At 40.1% G+C, this 20,355-nt stretch overlaps 1 protein-coding gene across 1 annotated transcript in view; it reads right to left on the bottom strand.

Annotated features, from left to right (window-relative positions):
- The window catches only part of pcnt (pericentrin), a 49,912-nt gene extending 30,757 nt beyond the window's left edge, over positions 1 to 19,155 (bottom strand). The window contains exons 1-28 of the mRNA XM_084743316.1: positions 18,980 to 19,155; positions 16,877 to 16,906; positions 14,423 to 14,599; positions 13,811 to 13,954; positions 12,088 to 12,237; positions 11,053 to 11,963; positions 10,281 to 10,643; positions 9,424 to 9,832; positions 8,785 to 9,201; positions 8,484 to 8,702; positions 7,399 to 7,494; positions 7,113 to 7,232; positions 6,575 to 6,806; positions 6,284 to 6,363; positions 5,849 to 6,146; positions 4,925 to 5,025; positions 4,631 to 4,742; positions 4,270 to 4,396; positions 3,972 to 4,091; positions 3,807 to 3,879; positions 3,460 to 3,564; positions 2,599 to 2,850; positions 2,381 to 2,515; positions 2,023 to 2,257; positions 1,754 to 1,904; positions 902 to 1,355; positions 570 to 767; positions 368 to 439 (exon numbers count right to left, since the gene is read on the bottom strand). Of these exons, the coding sequence (XP_084599442.1) occupies positions 368 to 439; positions 570 to 767; positions 902 to 1,355; positions 1,754 to 1,904; positions 2,023 to 2,257; positions 2,381 to 2,515; positions 2,599 to 2,850; positions 3,460 to 3,564; positions 3,807 to 3,879; positions 3,972 to 4,091; positions 4,270 to 4,396; positions 4,631 to 4,742; positions 4,925 to 5,025; positions 5,849 to 6,146; positions 6,284 to 6,363; positions 6,575 to 6,806; positions 7,113 to 7,232; positions 7,399 to 7,494; positions 8,484 to 8,702; positions 8,785 to 9,201; positions 9,424 to 9,832; positions 10,281 to 10,643; positions 11,053 to 11,963; positions 12,088 to 12,237; positions 13,811 to 13,954; positions 14,423 to 14,599; positions 16,877 to 16,906; positions 18,980 to 19,027 (5,829 nt within the window). The 5' untranslated portion in view covers positions 19,028 to 19,155. The remainder of the gene's footprint in view (positions 1 to 367; positions 440 to 569; positions 768 to 901; positions 1,356 to 1,753; positions 1,905 to 2,022; positions 2,258 to 2,380; positions 2,516 to 2,598; positions 2,851 to 3,459; positions 3,565 to 3,806; positions 3,880 to 3,971; positions 4,092 to 4,269; positions 4,397 to 4,630; positions 4,743 to 4,924; positions 5,026 to 5,848; positions 6,147 to 6,283; positions 6,364 to 6,574; positions 6,807 to 7,112; positions 7,233 to 7,398; positions 7,495 to 8,483; positions 8,703 to 8,784; positions 9,202 to 9,423; positions 9,833 to 10,280; positions 10,644 to 11,052; positions 11,964 to 12,087; positions 12,238 to 13,810; positions 13,955 to 14,422; positions 14,600 to 16,876; positions 16,907 to 18,979) is intronic.
- Between the last annotated feature and the right edge of the window lie 1,200 nt (positions 19,156 to 20,355).

The raw sequence follows: 20,355 nt of genomic DNA, 5'->3' as shown, positions 1-20,355 counted from the left end.
GTGCAGTCATAATGAATAATGAGTCCATTATAATGCACTATGAATGCCCCATTAACACATTATGGATGTGATCTTCATAGAAAGTGTTACCGAATGATGCATTCATGTGCAGACCACCACCAGAAATGTAGTTTCAAACGGTGTGAACTGCTGTTTTGCCATTACTGCATATCAAATATAAAATATTTAATTTTTATCTATATTTTTTGTCAGCAGTTAAACTTCAAACTATCAGGCCATGCAGTTACATCCACTGAGATTTCATTAACATTATAAGCAGAGTCCTTATTAAAAAAACACTTAAAGTTTGGAGAATTGAGAGATTAGAAAACCAAATGAAGTAACGCAGGGATGACTGTTCAAGTACCTGCTTCTTAAGGGTCTCCAGGGCTCTGCAGTGTTCATTATCTAAGGCCTCTTTTTGAGCAGCCAGCTCTGTCTGTAAGAAAGAAAACAAAACAATAATTTGATAGAATTCAACAGTAGAAGCTTACTGATTGAATGACAGTTTGACTGACGATGTTGTCCAGTTGTTAGTCAGAGAGCAACTAATCGTCTTCATTTCTCACCTTGTGAACGTGGCTGAGCTCTGCTGCCATGGCACTAAACTTCTCTATGTGCACCTGGGCCAACTCTTTCCTCAGATCCTCCCTGACGGACAGCTGTTCTGCTGCATGCCGCTCCATCGTCTGCCTGTGTTCTGACTTCTGGCGATTCAGGTCTTGACGATGCCTATCTTCAAGTTGCACCATTTCATCACGCAGCGTCTGAGATTTAAATGACAATGGCATTCAGACGTACCTATAAACTGTGCAACCCTTGACAACAGCAGCAATGTGTACATCTGAAGAATTTCAAACACTCCTAACATAAGGCTAGACTGTGAATTTTGTGTCCTTACTTGCACTTCCTTCAGGTATGTGGCCTCCAGAGTGTCCATATTACCCAGCATCCTCTTTTCCAGCTCATCCCTCTCTTCCTGGTGTCTGTGAGCTAACTCGGCTTCTAAAGCCTCCAGCTGAGCCTGGTTTGTCTCCTGAAAGACAGCCTCCAGACTTTCAAGGTCTGCCTTTCGTTTGGAATTGACGGCTGCTTCCAAGGCAACAAGCTCCGTGTTGTGTTTGGATTTAAGCTCAGCGACCGTAGCTGTGAGCTGATCTCTGTGACTGGCACTGAGTGAATCTAGTTGTGCTTTGTGTTTGGCACTGAGTGCGTCCATCTCTTGGGAGTGTTTGTTCAGAAGTGTCGCTCTTTCGTGTTCCAGCTCAGTTTGATGTTTGCTTTTTAGTTCTGCCAGGGATATTTCATATTTCTGGGCCAAACTCCGCTCCAACGCTGCTTTTTCCTCGTGGAACCTGAACAGACAAACAAAACCCCACATCATTAAAAACAAAGCATTTTCAAAGATTCTCAGGATGACCCTGGGGATCTTTTAAATTATTTTATTTTTATTTTGTTTTTAGGGGTTCCCAAAGTTTTCAGCTCTAAGCCCAAAAGAGAAATTTGGTGTCTCCCAGGACCCAAATTTTCAAAAACACACCATGAATAGCAATAACAACTAAATTTATTTAACTACTGATGAAGAACAATGCACATATACATTGTACTATGTGACAACCAGCTAGAAAACTAAAATCTTGCTTAATGTAGTAGTACAAATATGATTAATGTCTCAAGGTCTAACCCCTAACAAATTGACCACACTGACCTCCAGCTACAAGACTTAAAAATCTCAAAACTCAATATAGCTCACCTCTGTTGGGCTTGGCGTACTCGCTCCTCACCCTGCTCCTTCAGGAGAGCAGTGAGCTCCTTGATTTCTGTTGCCATGCAGCTCTTTGCCCTTTGTAGCTCACCATCATACTGGGCCTCCAGTCTCTGCCTCACTATCAAGACCTGTGGGCCTAAAAACCAAACATGTTGTGAAAACCACTACTTTAATGTATTATATTTCAAAAATGTCCAATCTAAATGACATTCTACTGACAACCCATGTGAGTCTTGTGAATGAAATGATCTTACTCTCATCGTTGTCCAGTGCAGCCTGTAGAGACTTCAACCTCTCCTTCTCCTCCTGAAGTGCTTTTTCAAGGCACACCTTCTCCTTCTCCATCTCTCCTTCAAGGTCTGACCTCAGGGCAGAGAGCTCAGCTTCATGCTTCTCGCAGAGCCTCTTCATCTCCTCCTGCACATGCTCCCTCTCCTGTTTCAGAGCCTCTTCGAGTTTAATGAGCTCCCCAGCAAACTCTTGTTTCAGCTATAGAGGAGAACATATACATAAGTTACATGGCTTGAAATTTTCATGCAGTTTCATTAAATCTGTGTTTCTGTATAACTATCAGTATCTTTCTAGCATGCAGGCTTGTATATGAGTATGTACCTGTTGTGTGTTTCTTTGCATTTCTGCATCATGTTGTTGACTCAAGGCAGCCAATCTGTTCTCCAGGGTGTGGATGATTGTCATCCTCATCTGCAGCTCCTCAGTTTGACACCACATCCTCTGCTCCACCTCCACCTAAGTAAAATGCCCATAATCTTTCATTTAGTCACACTCCACTGACTTAGTGTGTAATAGATCATCAGATCATCTTTTCTCACCTCAACCTGCCTTGCTGCCTCGAAACGAACTTTGGTGAGCTCTGCAACAAAGATATATGAGGAGTTGTTATTTAAGTTTAGCATGTTCTCAGTGCTAAATGGCAAACCTTTGTATTTTATAATATGTATATGTGAAGTACCTTGTAAGTGACGGTCAGAAAGTTTGGCTCTGAGTTGCTCCAGCTCCAGCGCATGACGAGTCTTTATCTCCTGCAGTTCTTCATAGTAGTGGTCAGTGAGGTCTGAACGGACCTAATGAACAAATAATGATACAAACAAGTAAATCAGAGAGTGAAGGGGCCAGTATACTCTCCACCACCCCTGTAGCTCAGTTGGTAGTGTGTGCACCCACGTACTGAGGCTATCAGTCCTCTGCAGCGGCTGCTGGTTTGATTCAGTTCTTTGTTCTGTGTCAAACCCTCTCTCTCTCTACCCCTTTTCATGTCTGCTCCTCACCTGTGCCTATCAAATGAAAAGGCAAAAAGCCACAAAAATAATCCAGAAAAATAAAAACTGCTCTCGAAAGTCCAAATAGCTTCAGAAACACTCTTTGCCCACATCTTTCTAATGCTGGATTAGCGTGAGGCTGCATCCAACCATTTCTGTATATTTCTGAAGCAGACAAGGCAACATTTACACGCTCTTCACACCATGATTGCCCAGCTGTTTGGAGGTGATAAAGGAGCTAGGGAGAAAGGGGTAATTTCTCTCTTTGTCATTCTTGTCTTATGAGGTAGTTCTGAACACATGTAACTCTGCCCTAAGAGTACTGTGTGCCAAGAACCTTTCTCATATTGGCTTCTTACACTGTTGTTGTAAAGAGAGAGCCATTAAAGATGGAGAGAAAGAATTTTTTTTGACCTGTTGCAGCTCCTCCTTAAAGGAAACAGCCATAGAAGTTTGCAGATTGGCAAGATCCACTGTATGTTTCTCCTCCAGCTGAAGACGTAAGCTGTCAAGCTCTTCCTGAATGGGACAAAACACGATGCTGAAGATAAATTCTGATCAAGAATACAAAACTAACAGCTTAAATATTCAGAAAAAAATAACTTAACTTAAACCTGAGCTGGAGTCATCATCAAAATTTTATTAAAAGTTGAAGTAACAGATTGTTGAAAGTGATCAATTGTTGAGTCTCATTCCACTACACATTTATCTAGCAACAGCAGATCTTCAAAATGTCTTATACAATTAAATTTCTCACATACCTTGTTTTTCTCCAGTTTAGGGCCTGAATCAGGAAGCACATTTTCCTCTTCAGCTTGGCCTTGAGATATGAAACTGAAACAGAGACCAAAGGCACTGATATTAAAATAATTTCTCCAAGTTTTTAGTACATGTGTCTGTTCTTACATGCAGACCTAATGGCATACCTGAATTCTGTGGTTTTAAGCACAGATTCCTCCAAGGCACCTTCCACCAGCCTCAGCTGAAGCAGAGCGATTTCCTCTCTGTAGTTCTCCTCTGTTACCCGCAAGCGCTGCTCAAAGTACCTAAAGGAGGATGGAGGTGAAGCATGTATGATGTGCACAGGATTAGATAACTGCAATGTGATATTTAGAATAAAAACTAATGTTAAAATGATCAAACATGGACAAACAATGGAGGCTTTTGTGAGAAATGCATCATGACTGTGTGTGCGTGTCTACATGGTGGCTTGTGCTCTCATACTTCCTCAGGCTTTCCAGTTCAGCCTCATTCTGCTCCTTGATTTCCTGTTTTTGTTCATTAAACTCTGTCTTGAGGCGTTCAATGTCATCAACACGAGATGAGCGGGCAAGCAGCTGCTCCTTCAGCTCTGTGACAAAATAAGGTAGAGAGCAATACACAGATGCAGTGAATGTCTTTGTACAGTTTCGTTTCAAGTTTTCTTTTCCTCTGTGTGTTGTATCACACCACAGATAAAAAATACTGTTAATAAGTCACATTATACTGCAAGTCTTGAATATCATAACCGTAAGTATCTAAACAGATGCAGTGGACGTAAATACACCACTGTGAAGCAAATGTCAGGCTGGTGCACCAATCTCACCTCCCAACTCTTGGCGACTGGCCCTCATACTCTCCAGCTGGGTCCAAAGCTGACCTACTTCTTCTTCTGAGCTTTGTTTTAGCAGGGTCTTCTCCTCCTGTAGGCGCAAAACCTTGTTCATAGAGAGCAAAAACACTTTTGTAAGTTCAATGACTGGTACTAGCCAAATGAGCGAAATGTCTATCAAATCAAAACAACAAAAAGGTGTTATGTTAATCAATGCAAGGGCCTGTGTACTAAAATGAGAAATAAATGGCATCTTAGCTCCATGTTAATGTGTTTGAGTGATCTCACCTCTTGCTGCAGTTGCTGTTCCTTCTCCTCTAGGTGGAGTGCTTGCTGCTCTTTCTCCAACAGCACTGACTTGTGACTAGAAACCAACTCCTCAAGTGCACCTAAGCAGCATTTACAACAGAGTAAGCAAAGCAATAACAATTTGTATAAACTACAACACAAAATACATGAAATAACACAAATACTGTAAGTCAATGGCCATGACACTGTAATTATCAGAATTTGTGGATGTACAAAGCTCTCATGACAGCTATCAGTCAGTCAGCATGATGTATCCTCTACATTGAAATATAATAGCACATACACTAGACAACATAGTAGTTGTCACGATTAAAATTACAAATTTGAAGGACTTCACAGCCTTAGTACTCACAAAGTGAGCACGAAAGTATGACATCATGCAATGTTTATGGAGAAATTAAACAAGACATCAAACTGGAAAAGTATCAATTGAGTGAAAACGAAAAATACAGAGAGGCCGTCTGTAATTTTAGAGTGAATAACACCAGAATTCCTAAGTTCATTGAAAGATAAAGGGCTGGGTAGAAACCAGAGGATTTGCAACCTTTGTGTAACATCTTGGAGACAAATATCATATTTTGTTTCAAAGTAAGAATGTCAGCATAATGAATTAAAGTATATTATAAGAACTGTTTAAATAATTAAATTAACTCTGTTATTACAATCTGATAAGCCAAAAGCTATTTGTAAACTATGTGCTTTTTTTTAAGGATGTCATTCCTAAGTATGACTAAGTAACCTTTGTTGTAACTCACCATGCTGTTTACTATTGCTTTGTTATTATTGTATGTTCTGATTGTGCACCATACCAATCATGGTTTTGAGTCACATAAATAAATGAAATACAATCATATTAAAGGTTTAAAAATGACCAAAAAATAAATGTGGAAGGATGCAACTCACATGCAGCAGCATCTCTGTCAGCCCAGGCTTGTTTCAGCTCCTCCTCCAGTTTCAGACTCTGCTCCTTACTGGAGGTCTGGAGTTTCTCTAGCCTGGTCTGTGACTCCAGTAGATCTGACTGGGTCTGGGACAGCGCTGCCTGGGCTTCAGTAAGAGCTTTGCTGGTCTGGGAGAGGGAGGCCTGGGTGCTGGCGAGGTCTGACTGGGTGATGGTGAGGCTGTTCTGGGTCTCTGAAAGAGCTGTTTGGAGGTTGGACTTTGCACTCTCAGCGTCCTTATCCCACTGTGACCTCAGAGCCTGAGGAAAAAGAGAAGACCAGGATGAATTAAATATGATATAATTTCCTAGAAATTATTAAATGAAATGGCAATACAGACATTTAAACAGCTTCAATTAGCCTTTCAAAATTTGTATAGTATTTTTTAAAGCCTGACCTGTATCTCTTTGGCCTGCTTTTCCTCCATGGCAGCTCTCTCCTGAGCAACAGACGTCTCCCACTGCTGCTTCAACTCATCTGAACATGTGTATTAAAAAAAAAAAATGAATGAAAGGATTCATCCACATCACAGAGTTTGAAGGTTACATCTGTCATTGTGTTCTACTTTGTCCCAAATAAGATTCTAAAGAATGAGGGTGACTCACCCACATTCATAATAGCACACATGTTGAGAGCACCTGAGGGCAAAAATGGAAAAAGAACAATGACACAACTGAAAAACGCTCACTCATGTCCTGGTGGTGTAGCTCACGCAGTCTGTCCTGCTGCTCCTGGTTCTGCTGTCTGATCTGATCCAGTTCTGATTGATGCTGGGCCTGCAGAAGTGTAGTTTCCTGGGCAAATGTCTGCCTCAGGGAGGTCTGGACCTTAGTGAGAGTGAACTCCTGTTCCTGTTGCATGTTTACCTGGGAGTCTGCCAGGCTCAGATGTAAGGCTTCAAGCTCACTGGTCTTTTGGGCCTGAAGGAAATTAATGTATAAGTCTTTTGTGAGAGTGGGGGAGGGAGGTGTGTGTTAGATTTTAACCATTTAGTTGATATCATTACCCTCCATCACAATTTATAACTGATGCAAAGTAGAATAAAAATGTATTTTACAAAATGCCAGTATTAAGTACTACGAGAGAGTACGAGTCATTGCAAAGGGCAAAATTCCCCTTCCCCTCTAAAAATAATTATGCAAGCCAGGTGAAAAAGAGAACACATAGAATTGATATTTCGCAGCATGCCGTGGCTGAAGATGACCAAATATGCACATATATGATACCTGTGCCTGCTGCAGTTCTGCCTGGTGGGCAGCTTCCATACTCTCCCTCAACTGAATAAGGTCCTCATTGTGTTTGGCAGTCAGCTCTGAGACCATCCTCTCATGCTCACGTTCATTCACCTGGGAGAAGACAGAACAAAAGATATGAGAAGCTGGAAAGATCATATAGAAAATAGTAAAAGAATACAAAGAGTTAAATGATTAGAGACAGGACATTTCTTTGTAGTGTGTGTTATTGAGAGTGAAGTGCTGGCTCTGGAGTATTCAGATTTATTAATTCTGATACCTGTTTGATTAGGCTGATCTGTCGCTTCTGTTCTTCCTCCATAACAGCTTGCCGCTTCAGTAGTTCTGACTCCAGGTGAGTGTTCAACTTTGATATCTAGGAATTTATGCAGATAAACATAATCAAGGAATTAACAAGGCTCGAAGGTATCACAAAGTTTAATGCCACTAATGCTGCACGATCCTCTTTATTTTAATGATGCTGACAAATATTTAACCTAACTGGATCAAATAACAGTGACAACATTAGGGTCCAGATGAAATTGTATTTTGAATGTATCTAGCTTCTGTATTGTGACGTAATTCTGAGAGAAAGAGGATAGGCAGGCAGGACTGGGAGGAATCTGACTTGAGCATTGAAAAGTGGGTGTGTCATAAACTGACATTCCATGCTGTTGCAAGCTAAGTGTCACTAAAACTTGAAGACTGATTGATGGGTGGGTGTTATTGGTTGAAATTTAATGCAAGCAAATAGATACCATTATTTTGTTTTAAAAAAGGAAATGACTGAATATATATGAAGAATATAAAAAGTTTTTTTCTTTTGCATTTTTTGCATATATTGTTAAATAGGTGCACACTATGACCAGTGTGATCTTACAAGGTTAAAAGGCATTTTATTTCATTTAAACTTAAATGATGTACTTTTTTCTCCAGGTTAGTGTGGCACCTAAACTTTTGAGAGTTTTTGAATGAAAGCTATTGTAATGTTGGGCATTTCATAGCAATAACATAATTTGAGTAATGTTAGGCTATTGCTTCACACAAACAAGTAACTACAGAGGTTGGTGTTGGGATGGAGTGGGGAGTAACAATTGAAGAAAAAGAAGAAAACATCAGGAGAAAAAGCCTGAATTTGTTCACTGATTTAAGTCTGTAATGGAGACATTTACATTTTCCCTGGAAAAATCGTGCTCAGTGGCAGATTGTACAAGGAACCTGTCTAAACGCAAATGGTATCATTATTCTATACCCATGACACTGAGCAAGTAACTTATCATTATGAAATAAATATTAAAGAGTTTAATTGACATTAAACTCTTAAATGCCATTAGAAAAGTTGAGCAGTTTGCATTTAAATCTCACCTCTTGTTGGTGTTTCTCCATCAGGTCTTTGATCTCCTGTTGGTAAGACATCTTGAGCCTTTCTGTTGCCTCCTCAAGAGCCATGACCTGCTTCTCCAGAAGAGTCCTCACCTCCTCCTCCCTCTCCTTCCTCTCCTCCTCCAGGTGATGCCTCACATCAAGGAGCTCTTTCTCCTTCTCCTGTCTCTCCTCCTCCCATTTCTCCTTTTCTTCAGCCAACTGTAGAAAATTATTTTGTACATGTTAATCCCTTGAAAGCAGTAACTAAATAAATAAACTGTTATTGCATTATATCACTTACCTCAACATCTTTGGCTTTCAGCAGGTTCTCAAACTGTTCCAACTCCTCCTCTAAGATTTGTTCTATTTTTTTAATCCGTTCCTCCATCGCACCCTCTTTCCTCCTGTGTTCCTCCCTCTCCTGTACTGCCTGGGCCTGGGCCTCCTCCAGGTTGGCCAGGTTTTGTTTCAAACAGACGATCTGAGACTCCAATTCATTCTTCTCTTTTTCAGTGCTGTCCAGACTGCCCTGGCTTCTCTCCAGCTCTTCCTGCAATCTTCCCACCTCTGTCTGGATGTTTAGAACCTGTGCACGAGTGGTTTCGAGCTCTTTCAGTGTTTTGTCCAGCTCCGTAGTACTTTGACCTAGTTGGGCTGCTGTAGTTTTGTGCGATGTATTTGTCTCCTCTAACTCCGACAATAGACGTTCACAGTTAGCCTTGGGAAAGGAGAAAAGGAAATTTCTTTAACTTTTTGTACATTAAACCCATTTTTGCATCAATTCATTGCCTCCTCCCTTTGGATCCCTTTTGCACTATAGCTGTATATATTATTTCCATCCATCTAAATCGAGTTGAGTAAAAAAATATGCATGCACATACTAACATGTTTACATTGCAATTAAGCTGCTGACATAAACCCACTTATTTGACTAGTATACCTGCAGCGTCTGCAGCTGGTTGTCATCTCTGAGCTCAGGGCTCTGTTTGGCAGATTCTGAAGCCTGCTTTATCTCCTGCAGAGACAATACCAGCAGTTCCTGCGGTTTTTGATGAGACAGGAGTGCAGCATCCTTCTCCTGCTCATTTTCAAGCTCCCCCACCAGTTTATTTCCCTCCTCTGATGGAGAGGTGGCAGGGACCAGCAGGCAGGTTTCAGCAGCTTCCGTTCCCATCAGCATTACTGCATTTTCTTTTCCTCTTTCTTCCATTAAGGCACTGAGTTTGTTCTTCAGGTTGTCTTGTTCATGGGCTTTCAAGTTCATCTCCTCCTCAACATGTATCCTCTTCTCCTTCTCCTCTTCAAGTTCCCAGAGAGCCTGCCTGAGCTCTTCTGTGACCTGGGCCCACCTGAATATACAAAGATAGTTTGAAAAAGAATAGCTTTGAGAAAGTAATAATAAAAAGGTACATGAGTGTTAATCTGGTGATAGGAGCCAGAGTTTTCTGTGCCTAGTTAGACAGTTGGACATTGCCGTCAGAGCAACAGTAGGCAATGGCAGTTACTAGAGTGAGCAAATTTGCTTTTCTGCAATGGAACAGCTGAGCTAATTTGTGAACCAGTGGTAATTATCCACATTTTTCAAAAAAATATTTTTACTTTGTTGAGAAAAGAACATTAGGATGAAACATTTCCCCTCAACATAAAATAAAAAAGCCACGATTTAAGTAGGATGACCAAGAAATAATAAATTATTAATATAGTAAAAAAAAAAAAAAAAAGGAAAGCTGTTGAAAAAGAAATGTATCTGGAAAAAACTATATTAACCATATGCCCTAATTAATTTCATTACTGTACCTGCTCCTAGCCTCCTCCAACTCTTCAGCACTCTTGATAACTTCCTCCCTCAACACATGCAAGTCTCTGTCCTTGACAGCCAGCTCCTCACGGAGCTCACCACACTGCTGATTCAGCAGCTCCTTTTCCAGGTCTGTCTCCTCAAACTGCTGCTCGGACAGTTTACTCGTCTCCAGCTCTCCAGAAGAGGAGTTGTGAAGCCACTGGGATAGAGACTGAGGGTGGGAATTATCAGCCACAGGGATGCAGCTAGGGGAGCAGCGTGTGCTAGAAGTGTTGTGGTGGTTGTCGTTTTCTTCAGGCAAACGGTTTGAGATTGATAACAGAGGCTCATCTCCCAACACCTCACTGTTCAGCTCAAAACTGTAAAAAGTTGCAAAGAAACAAATTAGAGGATTTAATAGCCTATAAAATAGAGCTGCAATGATTAGTTGCTTCATCAAATAGTTGATCAAGAAAAATTAGAAAATTAGTTGACTACAATTTTGATAATTGATTAATTGTTTCAGTCATTTTTCAAATATGTAAAACATTTGCTGGTTCCAACTTCTTAAATGCAAGGATTTGCTGCTTTCTATTTGTCATTTATGACAGTAAATCAAGAGTCTTTGGGTTTTGGACTGTTTGGACAAAATGTCACTCTGGGCTCTAGGAAAACGTTATATACTAAACTGTTCATAATGAAAATGATTAGCAGATTCAATAAGTTAATAAAACCAGTAGTGGCAGCCTTAGTATAAAAGAGAAACAGCAGAAATAGCATTTCTCTAACCTGCAGTCTGCAGAGATGTCCAGCTGACTGCAGTGCTCAAAGTTTTCATCAACCACTGAAGACTGTGAGTGTGCAAGAGGGACTGAAGACAAGTAGCGTTCCATCAGAATATCTCCAGATATTGATACATTCATGCTGTCCTGAGCAGGTCCACTTTCCAGGTTGGCCTCATATATACTGAACGTATTATCACAACAAACACCAGCTTTTTCCTGGTTCTGCCGATTCTTAGAGGCTTTGAGTCCAATCACCTCCTCCTCTCTACACTTCAGTTCTTTCTCCCTCTCCTCCAACAGCTGCCTGACTCTCTTCACCTCCTCCCTGTGCTCCTCTTTCAGCCTCTTTGTCTCCTCTTCCAGCCTCCGTCTTTCCTCCTCAAGGCTCTGAAGGCGAAGGGCAGAGCTGGCCACCTCCTCACTAAATCTTCTCTGTGTATCTTCTTCCTCCTCCTGAAGCCTTTTCCTAAGCTCCATCACTTCTCTGTTCAGCTTCTCCTTCTCTGCTTTGTACTGCTGCATCTCAAGGCACTGAGTTTGGACTATGCTTAACTGGGTCTGGAGGTCGTGCAGCTGTGCCTCCCTTTCCTTTCGCTCCTCTTCCCTGCCTTTTCTTTCCTTCTCCAGTAAAGAAAGCGCATGTTGGTGTTTCTTCATCTCCTCTGCTAGTTCAGCATATATGCGTTGGCTCTTCTCCTTTTCGTCTTCCAGCTCAGCCCTCAGTTTGTGTATGTATGTCTCACTGTCAGAGCCTTCAACACTTGATTGGGAGCCAAGTCCTGCATTCCCTGATGGTGCATCCTTATGACTGATGTCTGCATCTTGGGAGCAGTGGCCATGTTGATTTTGTTGTTGATGAGTGTTGAGGACTTCAGTCCCTGGCTGACTCTTGAAGCGCAGAAACTCGACACTGGTCTATGTGAAAGACAATTTAGAGAATATTCAAGTTCAGATGCTGTGCATGTGAAGAGTTAAATGCATATTTTTAGGCAACAATAATCCTGTGCTGTCACAGATTTAAGCTTTGAGTGGCACTCACCTGCTGTAGCTGTCTCTGTAGTGCCTGAATCTGTCCAGCAAGTGACTGCGCCTCCAGCTGTACCTGGTCTCTACTGGCCAGAGCTTCCTGCAGGTTGGAGCTGAGCCTCGCAATTATCTCATTACGCTTCTCCACAGCCTCTTGCAACTGCTGTAAGTGTGATAAAAGTATGGGTCAATTTTATGAGTACATAGCTAAAACACAATTATACATACACATACTTTTCACATTTTGAGAGTTTACTGTAGCACCCAAACATTTTAAATTACAATTGGAATAGAAAATATCCAGAACAATACTATATGCCTACAGTCACTCTGCATTTTATTTTTTACTTGCCTCAGAGAAACAGGTGAGAGCCACTATTCAGCTATGCACACTCATTCAGCAGCACAGTACACACCCACTGAGCCAGAGGAAGAGTGAGAGGAAAACAGCCTCTATAGCCAGAATATTTTCACATCTAACTCTCCGAATTGAGAATTTATTTGCACCAAATCAGAGTTGTTGATTGATGGGAACACTGGAAAGACTAACCAAGACAGTTTTGGTGAGTTTTAACATTATTTTGTTTCTGTCAAGTTTAAATGAATTGTTTTATGAGGACTTAAGAAGGCAATTAAGCTTGTTTTGGTTCGATAAAAGAAAGAAATTTGGATTCAGAAGGTGCATGGTTGTATTTTTCAGTTTGATAAGGAAAATAGGTTTAAGAATATTTTCTTTTGTGGCAGCCTGGTAGCTCAGTGGATAGAGCATTCCCTCCATGCGCTGAGGCTGTGAATTATCTGCAGCGGCCATGGGTTTGACTCCCACCTATGTCCCTTGTCATTCTCCCACTCTCTCCCCTTCTGTCCTGTCATATCTTCAGCTGTCCTCTAAATTCAGGGCATAAATGACCCAAAAATATATATTAAAAAAATAGAAAAACAGAATACAGAGTATTTCCTTTCTTGACATTTTTGTAAGTTTGCTTTATTGATTGGACGTAGCATGTGTAACACAGCAAATGAGCCATTGGCACACACCTCCCAGTTTAGACGCCAAGACACACACACATCTGTGACTGCGGCTGACAGTGATTAGTTGGAAGACTTTAACATATTGCCCAGCTCTACAATGTAACACTGTAGTCAAGCCAATTGGAGGACTTGAATTCATGATACAAAATTTTAGTCATTTTACAGCACTTCCATAACTTGAGACACCTAATTTAAACTGCACAGAACCATGCTTTTCTGCACCGCTGCTTGGCTGCACTGATATGAAAACACAGCAGGCAGGGTAACATTCCCCGGGGGGTAACGATGACACAAAACAGTCACACATATTCACAAACACCATAACAACAATCACATTGTCTTCTGGGTAAACAAGGCAAGAAGCCAAATTAATCAATCTGAATAAACAATCCTAAATACATGGCATTTAAACAAGACCACAGATTTACAGAATACTTTTAGAGCCAAGATTCCACTGTGTGGATTTAGAGCCTAAGATTAATGTGAGTGTGTATAATGCCAGAGTATGCATTCATGACATTAAAACCATCTTCATTTTTGCTTGTCGCATTGAGTCATACTTAAGCCCAGTTGACTCTTTAACAGCAACAACAAGACAAAGCCAAGAGGAACTGGATGGAACAAATGCTTCAACATCCTCTATAAAAAAATCTATCATACTCTCAAAAAAAATGCAAGAATTCTTCTTCTGTAAATGAATATACCTTGAGCTGCTCTTTCCCAGTGAGTGCAACGAGTTCCTCTTCTCTGAAATCTTCCACAGGGGACGGGCTTTGCTCCAGGGTGGGGGGCCGATCCTTCTGTCGTTGGTTCTGCTGAACCTCTGATTTCTCTGCCCTCTGGGGTTCCTAAAAGGATAAAATAGATATGAGGCAAATTTTTTCAACTTTGCCTGATAACAAAGTAATGAAAATGTCAACTCCATACAGAAATCTAAGTGCCACAGATACCTGTGAGTACTAATGTTGTGGAGGGTGAACTTTTCCTTTACAAAAAGGCAGAAAATACTGCTATGGTTAATCCTGGCCAGGTTGCCATGACAACATGCCCTACAGGCAATGTGATGGTTAGTGACCCATTTCTCTAATGTATGTTTACTGAGCAGGGGGCATGGACCACTTGTTAAATCACACAGCAAAAACAAAATTAGACAGATACTGGAGGTATTGTGACCCGTAAACAGCCCTAAGTGGTGTCATACAATAAAGCAATTAGTGTGATGACAAAGACCAGTTGTTTTAATAAACATACATCAGATTTCTCCAGTCTCCTCTGTTATTATTGATGCATCTCTGATAATCTCATCTGTGGTGTACCTCATGGCTGGTCTTGTTCTGCTCTGCGTCATTGGCTGAAGAAAGTGCTGCTGGGTCTACGCAGCGGTCTTGCGTTGCGCTGTCATTCTGCGAGACAGTCTGGCCCTTCCTCTTCTGCGTCTTTTTCGTCGCCCCCGCACCGTCGCCTTTCGCCCGCTTCTGTCGGTAGCTATTAAACTGCGCAGGAAGGACAGTGAGACATAAATGGACACATAGGTCAAAACCAATGAGCACCACCACACTATCAGCATGGTGAAGCTCAGGGGTCAAAGGTGAGTGGGAGCTAGGGTCCAGATCTCCTCAGTTGAAAAGTGAAAGAATAGTCAAAATATTGTGAAAACATAGAAAAAGTATAAATGCATGTGTGCAAGTTGTTGACAGTCCTCACTGTAGAGAAGATTGGCAGTCCGTATTTTGATGAGTCAGAGTTGTGCAACAAAAAGACAGTGCCCAGTGAAGCAAGAAGAAATCCCAAACTCACACCCAAAATAGACTACACCACATCCTGACGAGGTACCCAAGTTTCCAAGTTCGAAATGAGGTGATGATGCTAAATATTCTCAAATCTCCAGAGAGCTGTATCAAACCCATGAGAAGTGCAGATTTTAGTGACACACATTGGACAACCTCAGACAACCTAGACCAGAAACAGCACAAGGTGAAAAGAAAAAAAGTGCACATCCATCTCAGTCATTTAGGAAAGTCAGAGACAGGCAAACTGGTTGACTAGAGCTTTCTAAAGCATTGCAAAGTCCTCTTCAAAAATCCTTAAATGACAAAAATAAATAAGATCAAGAATCTGAACCTGAGAAGTTCATTCACAGAGAAAAAATTATTCCCAATCAAAACCACGATATTTAGCTTGAATTCCAGAGGGACCGATTTGATACAAATCCACCTCAGCCAGTTTCTCTTTTCAAAACACTCCTCTTTTTATCGCTGTCCCTCTCACTCAGCTGGTCTGTCTTCTTTAAGCAGCTTAAATCAGATTAAAGCAGTTCACACTGTGGCAGGGACCCTCATCGGACCCTCATCAAGCCCTCCATCAATAACTGACAGTCAATCATCGACTTCCTCTCTTGCTGGTGGTCAGACCTGTCAGTTCTTCCTTATCAGAGCAGTTGGTCTACTGTCCAGTAGATGTAGATCATGTAGTATGTAGGCAACAGCAGTCTGTGCCAAACCTTTCATCCTAAAACACCCTACCACAGCCAACGTACAGTGCAGAGTGATCCACAAACTCTGGATAGGGGATGGCATGTGTCTAGACCAAGGAAGGAGGGTGGAGACTAGGAGATGCATTCACATGGAGAGGAGGAGACAGAGCTCTGTGTGTGGCGAGCAGCATCAGAGTGTGCATGCTCAATTCAATTTGAGATTACATGGCCCTGGGAGACCTACTTGTTGCTTTGTGTGATGACTCACATAGATGTGCATGGCAACACTACGTGTGCATGTGCCCAAATGTGCCTATTCTTATGACATGTTACATGCCTGGTCGTAACACATTGCAGATGTGCTTTGTACTCCATCTTACCACCAGTTAATGCATCCACACCCATATCATCTTCCACATTTAAGTCCTAAAGCCAGGTTACAGCTTTGTTAAAAACAATCATTCCATTAACTCCATCACACTTAAATCTCTTCTCACCTCACATCATTTATCTGCTTTTGTACTCATCACTTAAAACCCCACCCTTTATGGCCTTCCATCACCCTCTTTACCGCCTCCGCCTGCCACACTACACATTGCATGTGAAATGCACATTAGCCAGATGAACTGTGTATTGCTCAAGGCCGCTTTCGTCCTACTGAGAGCCTGACTAACCGACAGGCTGGAGCTTATTGTTGCCACATCAGATCTTACTGGACTGCTGAAAGCTGCTATTGTGTTCTCAACAAAGTCAACACCAGGATGCCTCATAAGATTTGATTTTTTTGGTGTGTGTTTGTGTTTGCCTGTGAGTAATTTATGTATGTATACATGACATGCTTTCAGTGTGACAAATAAATCTGCTTATTGATGCGCCAAATACAGTAAAGCCAACTGACAGCACCGCATTACCATAGCAACACCATTCATGTGAGATGCAAGTGCAGCATATTATCCAAATCTCATGGGCTTACTGCACCACCTGATGGTCTGCAACCAGCATGACAGTGTATGCAGGTGCATAGCTATGTTAGTGATTGAAATTATAGACACAAAAACAGATTCACTTTCCATTTTCAGTCTTGATCATTTGAACTCAGAGTCATTCTTTTTAGAGCAGTGCTAAAATCTCAAAAATTGACAGCAATCATACTAGTGCAGAAAAGCAGAAAGAAATCCCTGATTGCCCACTCAAGAGAAACCAAACAAACAGCAAGAAGACCCATATCATAAAGAAATAATGTCCACAAACCCACAGTGCTGAGACCAAGTCCAATGTCGCTAGTGTCTATACTTACCGGCTGGTTTTGCGGCATGTTGGAGGAATTCTGTTGTAAAGAATACCAGTGGTTCAGTTGAGTTATTTCTTAATTATTAGACCTATGTATCATACTAATGTACCACCTAAGGCTGGGCAATATCCCTTATCCCTCAAAATTTTTGGGCTATTTCACAATACACAATATATATCTCAATATGCATGCACATTTTCTCAAAAGTAAAGTAAAATAGAATAAAGTTCAAAATAAGTAAAATATTTAAATAGGACTGAGCAATATGGAGAAAATCACAATATCATAAGGCTGACTATTAGGTCTATCACAAAATATTAACAGAATGACGTTTTTGTAAACATCAGTAATGTGGACATAATGACTAAGTGATAAAGGCTAACAGCTACAACAGTCTAATAATTTCAGAAAATTACATCACTTTACTGTAATGAAGCCTTTAAAACCAGGAAAATACAATATTCATGCCATCTGGAAATATAATGATATCCAAAACTAAGACTATATCTAGTCTCATATCATATTATTGATATAATATTGATATATTGCCCAGCCCTAGTACCACCATTATCTTTTGAAGTCCTACCATGAGCTGGAGGAAGATTACAACATTTACAAGAAGCAATAAAATAAGATACTCTGAAAATGTGACCTAATTTTAAATCTAGCTTTTACACAACGTGACCTGATTGTCAACACAAGGTGGGACATTCTTGATTATTGGCCCATTACTAATATGGCCTTTCACTTAAGTATGAACAGCTGCATGCCTTTTCTATTTGTGCAATACCAGAGTAAAAATTTTCACCAACTGGTGAAAAAAATGGTATAGGGGATACTATATCTATTGTGACCATAAGGTCATCAGTTTTAGTAAGTTTCACTAATATACAAACTGTTTAGATTACCATTAAAATTAGGATTCAATTCAAGATCCTCCTCGTCCATAAGGCTTTCAATAATCTTGCTTTAGGGTATATCAGTGAACTAATAATACAATAGATCCCTGCACAGCCCCTCAAGTCCTCTGAACAAAGCCTGTTTGTTTTACCTCTCTCAAGACTGAAAACACGAGGGAACTGCATGTTTGCTGACCTGAGTCAGAGGATGTGGGGCTGTCTGCCCCTGGGAGTCAAGTCAGCAGTCTCTATTGGGTGTTTTTAGTCAATGGCTTTAAATGCTTTGGAACTTGATTTGTGATTTGTTTCCAACAGTTTTCATTTTTCATTTGTGATATTTTCTCCTATTGCAATGTTTATACTGTTCTCATCTTTTATTTCACTTAACCTATTATCCTTTTGTTAAGCACTTTGTAACCTAGATTTTGAAGTGTGCTATATAAATTAAATTTAATCTTATTTAGTGAGCTGTAGGGAGTATAAGAGCATTATAAAAGTGGCACACATCTAACAACTAACAAAAAGATTCTTAATATGTTTTCATTAAAAAAAAAAATATTGTTTTCAAGAGTGTCCCATAGTGCCTGGATTTTTGCTAGAGAAGTCTATAAGTTTACAGACCGCTTTTATAGGGAACGTTTTATAGCTGTAAAATAGTCACTGTTGGTGAAAGATGTAGCAGATACTGAAAAATGTAATTGTATATTGGGTTGCAAAAAGCATAATTTCCACAAATGCAAGTTAACTATGCGTCAAAAACATCAATGCACCTGCACTGCACAGCTCAAAGGCAACAATTGAAACATACAAGAAAAATAATTATTCTTAAATTTAGAAATAAACTCATTCGTCTTTTTAAAGAAGGGCATCGTTCTGTCTTTGCTGGACTTCAAAGGAGAGCTATTCTAAGTGATTCAATTCATTAGCCGATTAAACCAACTTCTTCCATAAATGTTATTGTTATCTTTAGCTATGTGCAATCTCAGCTAGTCATCAACCCGCGGCATATGCGCGGCAAATTAATAATTTTAAAATTACGGATACATATAAGTTAACGGGTAAATGGAATCTAAGCAACAACAAAACAAAACATTCAATACTTTTGGAGGTGGGTGTACTTAGCTTTGGACAAACACAAAGCTATGACAAAAGAGTTGGCTAGCGTCAACTGCTAACCAGTATTAGCATGCGTTAAATGTTAGCAACAAACCTTAGCTCTCCCAGCCTCTACTTTCCTCCGCCGTTCATCTTCATCCATTTCTTGGTTAAAATAAAACTACTAAAAGTCTAGGACATGCGTCCTAATTCAGCTGAAAAGCACAACAGACCTTCACTTTGCATAAGTTAGCAAAAACAAAAATCTTTGAGCTTCCTTTGGACTCAACTGTCAACAGATAATATTCAATATGGCCGCCAAGTCATTTCAACTCCGCCCTTATCGAGTTTCCACGAATGAACGGACCAATCAAATCATCACGTTCCACATCTTCAGCCAATGGGGTTGGCGGCGGTTAAATATGTTCTCGAACACACCTCCTCACTCAAAACTAGGGTCTAGTTGACCAATGAAATGGCTGTGTCAAGTTGCCAATCTTGGATTGACGGCTCTTGTAGCCAATCAGGATAGGCTAATACAAAACATACCTCCTATGTTTTGAAAGTGAATGTACAGAATCCTCCACTGGCTGAGAGGTTTATCTGATAATGGAACAACCTAACTTAGGACGACTGAGGTAAAACTAGGTCAAAAGGTTACCACCTGTCAGATACATTTATCAAACCATAAAAACAAGTGTAATCCTTTGTATTATTTGTAGGTTACTTTTAATAAATACATTTGTCTATATAGCATTGCTATCTATGTCTTTTAATATTACATCAGACCAGAGTATATTCAAGCAGGACATCTCTATTTAGTTTTCAGTGTGAGTGACTAGATTAACCCCAATTAGTTCTGTAGTCTGGTTTATAGTCAAGTTTGTTTCTCAATTAATTTATTTTAACAAATGGGGTTTGAACTAATTTGGTATGGTTGTTTCACATTGAAAGACTTACTCAATTTCAGTTTATAGTGCAATAGTTAATAAAATAGATAATAAAATAGATAAATGAAATAAAATATACCGTAATATAAGTAATCAGGTTATTATTCAATCAGCTTAAGGTATTAGTAAAATTTCAGTTTATTTTTTCAAAGTAATGTTAATACATTGTAAAGTCACTTTAAATTTACACTTTTAGACAGTAGGGGCTCTGGATGAAGACTATGCCCACATAGATATAATTAATACAAATATTCTGATAGGTAAAAAAATTTTCTTCAAAACTCAGTCTAGAACTAATTTGAACATAGAACAACATATAAAATGGGAAAAGATTTGTTCTACTGAAGAATGCGACTATATCAACCTCTACAAGCCTATGCTCTACCAAAGATTTGTTCTACTGAAGAGTGGGACTATATCAACCTCTACAAGCCTATGCTCTACCAGTCACATGTATAATTCAGTCTCTAATTATATTGATGCTCTAAATCTATTTTTATAAATACTGAAGGAATTCTTTCAATTGTGTTTTTTCCTCTTT

The sequence above is a fragment of the Lutjanus erythropterus genome, chromosome 18, assembly GCF_056507025.1.
Source record: "Lutjanus erythropterus isolate fLutEry1 chromosome 18, fLutEry1.hap2, whole genome shotgun sequence".
In the NCBI taxonomy this organism is placed as follows: Eukaryota; Metazoa; Chordata; class Actinopteri; order Lutjaniformes; family Lutjanidae; genus Lutjanus; species Lutjanus erythropterus.
This window is presented reverse-complemented; position numbering and strand designations above follow the sequence as displayed.